This window comes from Camelus dromedarius, chromosome 31 (genome assembly GCF_036321535.1).
Source record: "Camelus dromedarius isolate mCamDro1 chromosome 31, mCamDro1.pat, whole genome shotgun sequence".
Classification (NCBI taxonomy): domain Eukaryota; kingdom Metazoa; phylum Chordata; class Mammalia; order Artiodactyla; family Camelidae; genus Camelus; species Camelus dromedarius.
This window is the reverse complement of record NC_087466.1, coordinates 18473613-18488472: the sequence shown is the minus strand read 5'-3', so window position 1 is coordinate 18488472 and position 14860 is coordinate 18473613. Positions and strand designations below refer to the sequence as shown.

Below are 14860 nucleotides of genomic sequence, written 5' to 3'. Positions count from 1 at the left end.
TTCCACCGCACGGAGCTACCTCCTGTCTCAGCGTTGGTGAGGCTGTCTGGTGTGAGGCCTCTGAGACATTGGGCTCACTTTCCAGTGTCTGATCCTCCAGTAAATCCAGCTGCCACTGGGGTTGGAACCTGAATTCAAGTCTCTTCTTAGATGGCTGCAAACTCAACGCAGAACTTATTAATTAGTTCATTTGTACGTTTATTCATTTAGGACACATTGTGTCAGGCCCTGGGATATAGAAGTATTAAGATTGTTCTGCCCTTTAGGGTGCTCAGTGATCAGGGGCTGAACTCTTGGGGTCTAGTGGTGGTGAGAGCTTGGGCCCAGTCAGGAAGTCTAGCAGGTGCTAACTGCAGAAGGAGCTGGTGTGCAGGCTCATTGATCCAGGTGTAGCTCACTGTGTAGCAAGCAGGTGCATCCCCTGTAGGTGCCATGGAATTACAATTTTATAACTCCGGGAAATTGCCAGGTAAAAGAACTCTGGTGAATATCCCTACATAGCAAATCTTTACTTACAAGTAGGTCTTTTTCACTGATTCTTGACTTTTTTGGAGGTTGCCGATCTCTCTTGAGAGTCTTGTGAAAATATGCTTATACACACAAAATTTTGTGTGTGATATCAGGGGGTCTTGGATTCCTTAGCCTGTTCTGGGCCCCTAGATTAAGAACCCCTAAATCTTGTGGCATGCAGTTTTGGGTTTGGGGTTTCCTAAAGGAAACCTTAGTGTTCTTTCATGTGGCTACTTTTTCCTTCCAAGTTCCTATAAAGTAAAAGGATATTTTCATCAATGATAAAATCACTAATAGCACTGGGTTCCAAAAATGTTTAAATGAGTTAAAAACACATTCATCTGAAGAGGAAATGGTGTTCTTTGCTTGTGGAAATCCTTTTTACTTTGATATGGGACTGCATAGAATTATGGGATTGCATAGAAGTGGGGGGCACATGGAATTATGGGGCTATATGGAATTATGGAGCCATATAGAAGTTTGGGGCCACATGGAATTATGGGGCTACATGGAATTATGGGGTCGCATGGAACTGTGGGGCCACATGGAATTATGGGATTGCATAGAATTATGGGCCTGCATGGAATTATGGGGTCACATAGAGTTGTGGGGGCATATGGAATTATGGGGCTGCATGGGATTGTGAGTCATCATGGAATTAAGGGGTTGCATGGAACTATGGGGCTGCATAGAAGTTTGGGGCCACATGGAATTATGGGGTTGCCTAGGATTGTGGGGGTGCATGGAATTGTGGGCCGACATGGAATTATGGGGCTACATGGAATTATGGGGTTGCATAGAATTGCGGGGCAGAATGAAATTAAGGGCCTGGAAGAGACACTGAGGGGCCATTGCTTTCAGGTGTTACCTTTTTTTTTTTTTTAGACACAAAAAAGGAGATCAGCTGTATTGTTCTTCCATCAAAACCCAAATAAGAAGGAAAATAATTCTAAATTAAGAGTTCATCACCCAAATAGATGTTATCTTTTAAGACTAAAGTTTCTGAAGTCAGGCTGAATCCCCTGCCATCCATTAACTAGCTGAATACTCTGGGGGAATGCAGTAAAAGGGGGATATTAAGAATCATGCCTCATCAAACTTAGCGAGGCTTAGCCCTTAGCACAGGGCGTGTAAGTGCTCAGTGAGCTGGAGCTGGTATTAACATTATCATTTCAGACACTGTGGAGTGAAAACACGCCCATTTAGGGTCAAGCGTGAGAGCCTGTGACACCCCATGACCATGAAAGGATGATGTGTACAGCTTTTCTCTCTTGGGGGTCATCAGATTCCGACCCTGGAACACACCTGCTCATCGAAGTTGCCCCTCCTGGGTGTGGCTGTTTTGTAAAGCAGTGAGGTGTAGAGCCCAGACCTGAAGCTCTTTTTAGAACCATCACACCCACCTGCTTCAGAGGAGCCAAAAGGCGGGAATCCAGTGGGAGGGCTGCAGCCTGGCCTTGCTCACACCCTGAAGATGACCCAGAGCACAGAAAACGGCACAACCACATTCAGCCCGGCCAGGGGTGGAGTCAGGCCTCCAGTAATTGCTGAGGCTCTTCTTCTGGGGGCTGCGTGTAATACCGAGCCCTGAGTTTGGTGTTTTTGCTGGGCTGTGAGAGATAGAGAGTTGATACAGGGATGAACGAGATGGGCCTCTCAAATGAGGAACTCCCAATGTGATCGCAAAACAAGCCGTGTGTATTCTGAGTTGGCTGCTGGTACCACCTCAGGAGAACAAAGGAGAACAATGAGGGGCCTGAGATCTGAGTTCTAGATGCCTGTGCAAACCCTAGACCTGAAAAATGGATGAGCTGATCCATGCCACTCAGGGTTCTTTTTGGCCTAAAATTAACTTCTGGGTCCCTGAATCACACTTTTTTTTCCCCCCTGAATCACATTTTAATCGCCACTAATTTTAATTATGCAGCTAAATCAGGTGTTAAACTGCCTTTCCAACTAAATAAACTTTAACAATTTCCCCTGTGCTTAGAATTCTGCATACAGAGGATGGGGACAGTGTATCCCAATGAGAATTACAGCATAAGCCAAAAGGGATTGGCTAACATTTGTTGAGCATTTTCCATGTGCCAAATACCTTCCGGGCATTATGATCCTCATCACACCTTGGCAAAGTGGGGACTACTATTATCCCATTTCTTAGATGGGAAACTGAGTCGCAGAAATCTGGTGACTTGCCCAAATCATGTAGCTAATAAGTTTTTAACCATGATGCACTGTGGCAAGTGTGGTGTGTGAGTTTCCCGTGGTTGCCATGATGAATGACCACAAACTAGGTGGCCCAAAACAACAGAAATTTATTCTCTAATTTATTCTCTATTCCAGAGGCCAGAAGTTGGAAATCAAGGTGTTGGCAGGACTGTGCCTCCTGGGAAGGCTCTAGGGGAGGAGGCTTCCTTGCCCTTCCAGCTTCTCGTGGTTTCTGGTGTTCTTTGGCTTGAGGGCTCACTCAAGTCTCTGCTTCTGTCTTCCCATGACCTTCTTCTTTGTGTCTGTGTTCAAATCCCCCTCTCTTTTCTCTTACAAGACACCAGTCATTGGATTTAGGGCTCCCCCCTAAATCCAGGATTATTTCATCTCAAGATCCTTAGTTAATTACATGTGCAAAGACCTGGAAAAATCTAAGTAAGGTCATATTCACAGGTACCAGGACTTGAGCATATCTTTTTGACAGACAAAATTCATCCCAGTACAGATAGGTTTTTACGGGCAGGCACAAGGTGGTTGGGCTGGAGTAGAGACCCAAGGTGCGTTGACTCAGGTGGGAGGGACCCTCCTGAGAGACTGCTGGGTCCCCGGAACAGCAACCTGAGCCGCTCCATGCGGGTTACTCCCCCTCTACGGGCTGTGCTTGGTGACTCTTTCCTGATGCCTCTGCTTTATTGTCACAGTGTTGGTATTTTTAGTCCCAGTTATAGATGGAGTTTCTGAGTATTAACGCCCCATCCTGGGGAGCAGTGGGCCCTGAATCCTTTGTTAACTAATTAAGCTGTTTGAGAGAATCCCGTGTAAGGGGGAGCAGAGGCCCAGCACATCCATTGTCTGTGGTTATCTTGTTAGGTCAAAAGCAGGGCAGTTTCCCGCAGAAAGGGCCTGGTGGCCCCAGTCTTTCTCTTGTAGAAAGCCTGCCCTGGGCTTCCCTACTCAGAAGGCTCGGAGGGTGTACTCCAAAGAACACTGGGCTGGTACAGGCACAGTTTCCTAGTCTCTGCTTCCAGGAGCCCCAGGGAGTGTGTAAATTCTGGCAGAGCCCAGGGAAGCCAGTGACATGATTCCCCTCAGCACAATTTATTTCTCAGAGAGAAAATCTCCAATTAGAATAATCTCTGCCCGCAGCCTGTCACATACAAATGAAAATACCTCCCTGAGGAACAGAGCCCAGAGCGCCCCCTGGTGGCCACTGACGGCCACACAGGGAGAGGAGCTCTGCGTCCTTCAGGAAGTGTGTGTGAGATCAGGGATGCTTGGGGAGGTCCCTATTAATTTTAATTATTGTCTATCATTATGTATTAATTATTAATAATACTTATACCTTCAGTAGTAGCTTTTGTAACCAGACTTTTCCTCTAAAGAGGCCGCACTTCAATTCTTGTGAGTTACTGACTCCAGCTCTGATGTTGAAATGACAGGAAATCTTGAGACAATTCATAAGGAAACTCAAAGCAAACCAACGCGAATGGGCATTATTTTCAGTCATATGCAGAGCAGCGTTTGTAAACTGGTCACCCGTGGCCCGAACCGGCCCACAGGTATATTTAGCTCACAGTGCTTTTTGTTTTTACATTTCCGTTGGTTGCCAAAATTTGAAATTGGAGAGATTTCAAATAAGACTCTGGATCTTGGATTTCTTCTGAAAAATCTGAGCTCTGCTGGGGCTTTCATTCCCCTGGGAGGTCACTGGGTTGAAATTGAGTGGCACTTGCCCTCTTTAAACAGGGCGTGTGGTCTCTAGTTTGGCCTCACCACTCACTCTGTTGCTCTAGTCTCTTTGTATGTTTCACTTGCTTGGTTCTTGGAGGCATTTGAGTGTGTCACCCCCAGCTAGAGATAAGGGGGCAGAAAATCCTCTGGAAGTCCCCTGCTCCCCAAACGTATGATGAGATATGTATGTGTAGATATGTGTGTGTGTGTGTATGTTTATATGTATATATGTACATGTATATAAAAGCTTTGGAGAAACATGGAGCATCTTCTTGAAAAGCCTTTTTTTAAAAAAAAAAAGATTGTTTTGAGGGAGTAGGAAACAGTATTTTTAGAAAAAACAAACCCTGATGTTTTGTGGAGGAAGGTGTGAAATTCATGCAGGTTATTAAGAACCATGAAATGTCAACAAAATGCTGTGTTTAGGCAGGCCCACTGGGGTCATGTGTGCCTCTTCTGTGACTGGGGGAAAGTTTGGGAAAAGGATTCATGAAGGAGTTTGTGGCCGAATTCTGCCTCTTATTTGCAAGAACAGGTGAGGATGATTCACTTCTGTATCTGTTGGTCAAATGGTAACTGAGCCCAGATTGTCTCTTATTTTTCAATAACGGGGTAGAAATCAGCTCCCAAGGTTGCTGGCCTGGTTTCCTGAGGCTTTATTCACTCAGTGTTACTCCTCAGGCTTGTAGTCAGGTGGACTGGGTCAATGCCAGGTTCCACCACCTCCTGGCCGTGTGACCTTGAACTATGCCACTGAACCTCTCAGAACCTTACTGTCTGCTTTTGTGAAATGGGGAGAACCAGCCCTCCCCCACAGATAGGGTTATTTTAACGTCCAGAGCACACGCGGTACAAATGCTCCTGAGAACCTTGTAAAATCACGTCCAGCTTCCCCGCATGTAATCAGGGTGTAGATGTCACCGTTCTACCCCTAGGCGGCGCGCTCGGACGAAGCGGCTTACCCACCCACACAGTTTGCGAGCTCCAAACCCGAACCCAGGTCTTCTGGCTCTAGAACTAGTGTTGCCCCAGGAGTAACAGCAAAAGTTTAGCTAGTGAGATAGTGTGTCCCCAGCCTGCGCTTTCTAGAACCTCTGAATCTATTCCCGAGGGAGGGATTGCTTTGCCCTACTCCATCCTCTGCTTTTTTAAAATTGTGGTAAAATGTACATAATATAAAATTTATCATTTTTAAGTGTACAGTTCGGTGACATTAAGGACATTTACATTGTTGTGCAGCCATCACCACCATCCATCTCCAGAACTTTATCATCTTTCCAAACTAAAACTCTGTATCCATGAAACACGAACTCCCCTCCCCCAGCCCCTGGAAGCCGCGCTTCTGTTTTCTGCTGGCATGAATTTTTTCTTTTAGGTACCACATATAAAGTGGAATCACACAGTACTTGTCTTTTTAGACTGTTCCCCCAAGCTCTGGTGGTCTTGGACTGTTCCTTTTACCCCCAAGCTCTGGTCTCTCATCTGCACCGTGGAAATGATAGTTCACTCCACAGGATGGTGGGAGGATTGGATGAGAGAGTGGATATGGAATATTAACATTGGTTCATAATTAATATTGGTGCATTATTAACATTACGGTGTCCGGCACAGAGCAAGCACTCAATATGTCTTACTCTCATACATTCGTTCAACAGAACGCGTGGTGCCCGCACTCCTGACGTTTGGTTACCCCACACCTAGTCAGTCCCATCTACCCTGAGTGGTGGACCAAATGGGGAGAGGGCTGTGGAAATGACTCACTCAGGTGCGAGTTCTAAGGGGTACAATGTCTGCAGTGCGTGTAAAAACAATAATTAAATGAAAATGATGAAAAATTGGTTTGCTTTTTATCATCAGGAACTGTCAATTCTACTTTTAAATGTAAAATAAAATAATTAATTAATTAAATAAATAAAATAATTAATTTTTTAATCAGTCTTTTTTGGGGTGGGTGGTAATTAAGTTTTTTTAATTTAATTTTTTTTTAATGGAGGGACTAGGGGTTGAGCCAGGGCTTCCAGTATGCTAAGCACATGCTCAACCGTTGAGCTTTATCTGCTCTCAGGAACTGGCAATTGTAAACAGTGTCGATGATGCAAAACCCCTCCTCCCAGGCACGGTGGTTCCCACTGCCCCCAGCCTTTGGTCGCCGCACTACGGAAAGTCCACAGCTGAGCTGAATCACTTCTGTGTGCTTGTTTCCTCTCTGTTGTAGTTCTTTTTAAATATACTGCATATGTGTTGGAAAAATTGGCACCATAAGAATCCTGTTTTCTTTCATTGTAACCGTTACTACTGTCTGATTGGCATCTTAAAAAATTTTTTTTATTAATAGACTTTATGTTTTAGATTTTCAGAAAAATTCCGCAGATAATATGGAGAGTTTCCATATACCCGCCACGCTGTTTCCCCTGTTACGAACATCCTGCATTAATATAGTGCATTTGTGACGATTAATGAACCAACATTGACATGTTATTATTAACTAGAGTCTTTATTTACATTTCCTCAGTTTTTACCTGTTGTCCTTTCTCCTCCTGGCTGTGACAGTCTCTCATAATTTGTTTTTGTTGACCGTGACAGATTTGAGGTGTACAGGTCAGGCATTTTGTAGAAAGCCCCTTGTGGCTTGCCTTTATGTATGTATGTATGTATGTTATTTACTGAAGCTTACCGTAGGTTAGTCATTGTGCGGGGCTGGGGATACAGCAGTGAACCAAGACATTTTATAAACAGCATTTATAAATCATTGACATTGACTCTGGGACTGGAAAAAGCTGTACATGCTAGAATTGAACCCAGGCGGCCCCTGAGTCCAAACCTTTGACCACCCTGCTGTTGGCCACCTCCCCTGGGGAGAGGTGGGAGTTCTTCTGGCGGGTTGGAGGTAAATAGGCACATTCTGAAAAATCGGGCAACCAAATGATGACCAGAAAAATAGGGCAATAAGGAGTGTCAATCAGAAGTGAGTTGGATTCTTTCTGGTGAAGTAGTTTAGGGAAAGTGAGTTAAAATAGTCTTCACCTACATTCATCTTTTAAACTCTTCTGCTCTTCCTATTAAGTGCTGCTGAGCTGCATAATCTGTTCTGAAATGTCTCTGCAGGAATGTTTTTGTGCAATCCAAAAATTAATGGTTGAATGGTTGAGGTCAGTATCAGCCATTAACGGATCTCTGTCCATCCCTAAAAAAATTTTTTTAATGTCACACTGTGGATGCAGCCAAAAAACCCATGGGTAACACAGTCATGGGGCAGGAGGTCTGGTGCCAGACAGCAGGGTTTAGGCTCTGCCCTTTTGGTCTGGGGCCGGCATCCAAGGCCTTTGAGCCTTTCTGAGCCTTGGTTGCCTCACCTGTAAGTTAGGGGTAGTTCAGTCAAGTGGCATCTGACACGTTGATGAGATTCTAAAGTTCTCTGCACACAAGGCCAAAATCTGGTAGAGTCAGAATTAGCCTTCAAACACCCACAAAGGAGTGAACCCACAGTGCCGTATGAGAGACCCTCACACAGCCTGGCAGTATGCCCATCACAGCCCATCTTTCTGCCTTTATCTGGCCAGTCGACTCCATGCTTGGTCAAACCAGATTGAGTGTCTGCTTGTGTTCAGGGCCTACGATGCAAAAAACAATGACACGTCTTTACACACCAGGGTAAGAATACATACGGCTTGCTGATAATGGAAGAACAGAGTCAGGGCGTGCAGGAGTCAAGAATTGGTTTTGGGTGTTTGTTTCTCTGAGTACATAGTAGAATTTGTGTATATTAGCATGTATCTGTAGGGCCACAGCCTAGCTGCCTCCCTGGGGACTTGGTGAAGATTAAATAAGGTTGTGTCCGTGAGAGTCTGTGGTGCTCTGGACAGGTGTTTGGTGTCGTAAGTATGAGTGAGCAGTCCATTCAGGGAAGTGGTAGGGAGGGGTGTGATTGGCTTTTAAAAAATATTTTTGTAGGCGGGGATGTTGTGTGTTTTGCAGCCCCTGGGGAACCCTGATGACTTGGTTTCTGTTGAGCTTGTGGGTTAGTTGGAGGGGGCAGGCATTGACTCTGCAGAGAGCTCCCAGCCTTTCGCTGGGTTAAGTCTGGCCTCCAGCCCCCTTGAGAGACATCCCCTCTACTGTGGGCTAATATGACTCCTTTGTTTGGCTACAGAATGTCCTGAAGGAGCACGCGGACGACGACCCCAGTCTGGCCATCACTGGGGTCCCTGTAGTCACTTGGCCAAAGAAGACTCCAAAGGTAAGATGCAGATTGCCCGTGGCTGGGAGACAATATCCACCGCCTTTTCACATCTCCTGTAAGATGCATGTCTGCAGCTTTTCAGGGAGGATTCCTGGGAGAGGGCCTGCCAGTTAAGATGAATGGTTTTCGTGATTTGCAAGTTTTTGTTTTTAAAACGGGACCGCTTCCCCTAGGTGTGGAAACTGCAGGCAGTGCCCCCTGCTGGTCACTCAGAAAACTGGGGAAGTGATGCCTCACCTTTCCTGCATTAGGTGAAGTTTCATCCTTTCCTCTCCTCTCTCCTTTCTTCTGTCCTTCCTTACTTCCCTTCTTCCTCCAGCTGCTTCGTGGGCTGTTTTCTCCTCTTTTGAAAGTTACTTTTTTCTCTTTCTAAATTGATTTGATGCTCACCATGAAACATCTAATCAAACAGGGAAGGACAAAGACACTAGGGGTAGTAGGAGTGACGTCCCTGAGGACTTACCAGGGGCGGGTTGCTCTGCCTGGTCCCCTACATCTGTCTTATTCAGGCTCCAGAAATCCTTTGGGATAGACACTTACGATTTGTTTTACAGGTGAGGAAACTGAGGCTTAAAAAAAAGATGAAGTCACTTGTTAGAGTACTTGGCAGAGTTGGGGATGCAGAGATCAGTCTGTGACAGCAGAGAGCAAACTTTCAGCCAGTGTCCACCCTGAAGTCCACTGTCCAGAGAAAACCAGTAACATTTTGGTGTGTCGAGGGTGGGCTATATATCAACCCATCTATCTACCATCATTCTGTCTCGGCTTCATGACTATTTTGAGCAAGTTATCTAAGCTCCCAGAACCTTACTTTCCTCGTTTGTAAAAAGGGGCTATAGCAGTACTTGCTTCAAACGATCATTATGAGGACTCAAGGAGATGATGCGTGCGGGTCTGTAGGGTGAGGCTGACCCGTAGTAAGTGGTCTCTAAATGTTAGTTGTAACCTAAACAGCCTCCCCATTGATGGGTATTTTGCCAATTTCTGAGGGTTTTTTGGTTTTTTTTTTTTTGGTGTTATAAAAAACACTGAGAAGAACCTTCTAGGTCTGTGCTGTCCATACAGGTAGCCACTAGTCAGATGTGGCCCCTGAGGACTTGAACTATGGAGGCTCCAGAGTGAGATGTGCCTTCAGTGTAATACACACAGCAGATCTCAAAGACTTAGTGCAGAAGAGAACCATGTAAAAAGCAATTTAATTTACTTTTCATATTAATTGCATATTGGAATGAGAGTTGCCAGATTTTAAAAAGGAAGCCCATTTAAATTTGAATTTCAGATAAATAGTGGATACATTTTTTTTTAGCATAAGTATATCCCATGTATGACACGGGATATACTTATGCTAAAAAAAAGAGGTTTTGTTTTTTTCATCTGAAATGTAATGGGGCATACTGTAATTTTATTTGCTAAATCTGGCAACCTTAGTTGAAATGATAGTATTTTGGATATATTAGTTAAACAAAATGGGTTATTAATATTTTGTTTCACCTGTTTCTTTTTACTGTTTAAAATGTGGCTTCAAAAAAAAATTTAAAGGACGTATGTGGCTCCCATATTTCTATTGGACAGTGCCTTTCTTGGTTTTTCGTTTCACCTTTGTTTGATTGTCTTCTTTGAGTACATTCCTAAATGTGGAATCACTGATGGGAAAGGGGCACCTGTTGCTTGTGGGTACTGAATTCTAATTCTGTTTGAAGCTTAGTGGGAACCAAGGTGTCCATAGGAGTAAAAAGGATTTGCATCCACATCGTCTGCCTTTAGCTCCCCTATCTGTGGAAGGGTGTGGGGTTTGAGAGTTGCCTTCCCCCTACATAGGCAATAACTATAAATGCCATTTATCAGACCACAAACCGTGCTTGCAGACCTACATCCTGAATCAGCCCAGCCAGGCCCCCGGCTGCTGTGAACCTGTAGAGGAAACCGTGGCTTCGCCTTGCTGCCTGCTTCCCTCCTGGCTGAGGGATTGTTCCATGCGAGGGATTAGGGTTTGTAGAACATGGGCTTTTAAAACTACTCTCCGTAATCTCAGAATTAAGGGAGGGGTCCAAACGAGCCTTTCTGGAGGAAATCACTTGAGGACCACAGTGTGCCCTGTCTGCCATGCCTGAGACCCTCAGCCCACCCCTCAGGGGGCGTCCAGGCATTCTTTGCCGCCTTTTCTCCGAAGGCCTGGAAACAGGAAGCTGGCTTCTAAAGATTCCCAGGGAGGCCTGGTCTGTCGGCACTGGTCTGTACACAAGTTCAGCGTGGCCGTGTCAGCACTGGTGGGCGACCTGGGAGCCCTTGGGCAGGTTGGTTGGGAGTAGGTGGGGGGAGAGGGAGAAATAAGAGCCTTTGGCATTTACCAGCACTTGTGGGGTACTAGTCTTTTTTTTTTTTTAAACACCTTTTTAATAAAACAGATACAACTCACCATACAGTTCTCCGATTTAAAGTGTAAAATTAAATGCTTTTAGTATATTGAAAATTTCAGAGTTGTGCAACCATCACCACAATCTAATTTTAGGGCATTTTCATACCCCCTAAAGGAAACCACATCAGCAGGGAGTTCCCAATCCCCCCGCCCCTACACACCCCACCCCCGTCCCTGGAAACTTTCCGTCTCCATGGATTTGACTATTCTGGACATTTCTTATAAATAGAATCGTACAATACACGTCCCTTTGTGACTGACTTCTTTCACTTGGCTTACTGTTCTAAACTTCATGTCTGTTGAAGATAGATTTCATAGCGTGTATCGGTACCTCGCTCCTTTAAGGGCTGAATAATCCTCTGTTGTGTGGATGGACCACAGTCTGTCCGTTCATCTGCTTGTGGACATTTGGGCTGTTTTCTGCCTTTTGGCTGTTGTGAATGATGCTGCAATGAACATCGTGTACAGGTTTTTATGTGAACATATGTTTCAGTTTCTCTTGGGTAGAAACCTAGGCCTGCAGTTGACAGTAACTCTATGTTGAAGTTTCTGAGGAACTGCCAGGCTGTTTCCCAGAGTAGCTGCAGCATTTTCTGTTCCCATTAGCAGTTACAAGAGTCCCAGTTTCTCCACATCTTCGCCGACACCTGTTGTTTGCCTTTTTGATTATAGCCTTGCTTGCACTGTCTTTTTCTCCTTAGTTTGTTTTCCTGTAAATTACTTGAAGTTTATTGTATGAGTTTGCAAGGGCTGCTACCAAAGTCCCACAGACTGGGTGGCTTAAAGGACAGAAAACTAATTTTTTCACTGTTCTAAGGCTAGAAGTCTGAGATCAGGGCGTCAGTTGGCAGGACATATTTCTTCTGAGGACCCTCTCCTTGGCTTGGCGATGGCTGTTGTCTCTCTGTGTCTTCACACGGTCTTCCCTTCGTGTGTGTCCTAACCTCCTCTAATAAGGACACCAGTCACACAGAATTGGGGCCCACCCTAACGACCCTGTTTTAACTCAGTTACCTCTTTAAAGATCTATCTCCAAATACAGTCACATTCTGAGGTGCTGGGGGTTAAGACTTCAATATATGGATTTGGGGAAAACACAATTTAGCCCATAACATGTATTATAACTTATTTCAGAGTCACGATAAGGAATAAGTAACATAACAATGACTGCCATGACTCCCCTCCCCCAGCTCTAGAAATAAATTATTGCCAGTATAGCCAACCCCCCCCGGGTATTCCTCCTCTGTGTATGCAACAGTTTTTAGATCTTATTTAATTCTTCAAACGAGGCTGGGATGGGGACAGTATTATCTTCATGATGCAGTTGAAACCGGGGGCTCAGAGAGGTGCGCTGGTAAGCCTGGGGCCACACAGCTTATGAATCTAAGGCGTTCCTCCCCAGATTTGTCCCTGCGCCTGAGGAACTCAATGAAATGTGGTAGAAGGAAGGAGGAGGGGGGCAGGCTGCTGTATTTATGCATTTCCTGGCTGGTGGGGTTAAAAAGTTAACAGGAAAGGAAGAAGTAAGTAAACGACTGACTGCCTGGGCCGCCCAGGTCTCTGGATTCCCAGGTTTGCAGTCGGCTTCCTTCCAATTTGATGCAGGTTGGGTTGAAAGATCAAGGGTGCTCACTGAGGCTGTCAGGATGCGAGGCAGGGAGCGGTACTGGGCCTGGGTCAGGTTACCTAAGTAATTAATGCTAAATGATGATTGGCAAGAAATGCTTTGATCTCCCACCTTGCCTCCCTGAGAACAAAGTCCCTTTCTGGAACTGATTAGGTGCCATGAGGTCATTTCTGATGTGGTGTCTTTCAAATCAAAGATGCTACTGAATCACCCTCCGTCACCATTCACCTGATTGGCTGTTTTCACCAGTGGTGATGGATTTGTTTGGCTCTGTCTACACTCTGGCCACTTCCTTTTATGACCAAGTGGCAGGATTTGGGGGGCCTGTCTGTGACCTGAGAACCAAGCCAAGGGAACTGAACTTACTTGAGGCCCGACTTCTGACCTCAGCCTTATTAGCAAGTTGACCTTCTCCCCACCAGCCAGACACTGCTGCCTGGCTAGCTTACCGGTTGGTTCACAGAGAAGGAAACTGAGGAAGGAGGCGAGATGGAGCCACGGCGAGCCTGCTGGTGCATTTGCTTCTTAATCCATTATCTCCAGTGGTCAAACCAGGCTGCCTCCTGAATTTCAATTATTGGCAGTTTTCCTGGCGTGTAGGAGCAGAGACGCTCGAGTGTGTACCAGCGAGGATCCCGACGGGGATGTGGGGACAGCAGTTAGTGGATCAGCTCCTTTGTGGGGACATTCTGGGGCCACACAGGAACCACAGGAGGAAGTGACACACACACCTGATGTCTTTGTCACCCTCGGTTCTGCTTTCTCTTCCCCTTCCTCCGCACTTGGTCACTTAGATCCAGGAGGCCTGATAAGTCTGGGGTCCCCTGGGAGTGACACACACAGCCTTTCCCTGAAGGACAGGCTCGTAAGTCATTGAGAGAGGCCCCCACATACTTCCTGCTCCCAATTCCTGTCACCCCTGAGTAATTAAGTTGATGATGTATAGTGGAGGATGGGGGCGGGGGGCGAGGATAATGACTGCCATTTGTTGTTGCTGCCTCAGGGCCAGACAGTTTCCTAGAAAGGTGGTGTGGTCTAAGGAGGACCAACCCTCAGGCTGGTGGCATCAGCTTTAACTGGGAAACATAATTTAAAAACATAAACAGCTTCCTGGACCCCAGCCCAGACACTCTGATTCGGTAGGTGTGGTTGGGGCCTGGGAACCTGTGCCTTCTAAATGCTTCACAGGTAATTCTCATGCACAGTTAGAGTGAGATCTGGGGTCAGATGCATCTGGGGATTGACTCCTGGCTGTGCCACTTACTAGCTGTGTGGTCGTGGGCAAGTCTGAGCCTCAGTTTACTCATCTGTACAAAGGGCTAATAGTGCCTTTCCTACAAGGTTGCAGTGAGATGCTATCTGTAAAATACCTCTACGGTAGGCCACCAATCAGTGATAGCAATTCTAATTTTTCATAATTATGTTTTATAAATAAATGATATCCCTGAATCTACCCACCCGGAAGGCAGAAATAGAGGGCACTGAAGGAGGAGCCGGATCAGGAGGAGGGGTGATTGGTTTAGAGACATTTCCCATCCCTAGATCCTTACTGGTTGGTGCAGAAACTGCATCTCAAGCAGGAGCCTGAATGGCTTAATTTCACTGACGTGTCACAGCTGGCGCCTCCTGCGAAAGGGCTGGTTTGTGACAGTGCTTCTCCGTTATGCCTTCCTCACTCCCCTGAAGGGAGAAGTCCCAGGCCTGCGAAGCGGGAGGGTGACAGTTGCCGTAGAAGGTGCTGGAAAAGGCCTCAAGATCTTGCCTGGTCTGGGAGCAGCCTTGGGGAGCGGGGACATGAGATGCTCCCCAGGCAGGGAGGAGGCCGGCAGCGGGGGCACAGGGCCCGGAGCTGGAGGCCAGGGGAGCAGAGAGAGGCACGAGGGGCAGGTGGACGGTGGGGAGAGGGCAGTGAGCGGAGCCGAGTGGAAAAGGACCTGGGACCCTTATCTGGAATCCCCAGGGCTCCCCTCAGTAGCAGCAAAGTCATTTGTGGGGTTTGGTGTCCGCCAGGTTCCCAGGAGTACAGGTAGCAAAAACCCCTGGTCAGAGAATAGCCGCAGAAGATGGTCTGCCCATTCTGGAGAATGTTGTCTACAACAACAGCAACAGAAAGATATAGGTGCAAGAC

General features: G+C 46.2%; 1 protein-coding gene across 1 annotated transcript in view; it reads left to right on the top strand.

Annotated features, from left to right (window-relative positions):
* Positions 1-14860, top strand: part of KDM2B (lysine demethylase 2B) — a 106193-nt gene that overhangs the window by 52740 nt on the left and 38593 nt on the right. Inside the window, 1 exon segment of the mRNA XM_064481248.1 lies at positions 8600-8686. Within this exon segment, the coding sequence (XP_064337318.1) occupies positions 8600-8686 (87 nt within the window).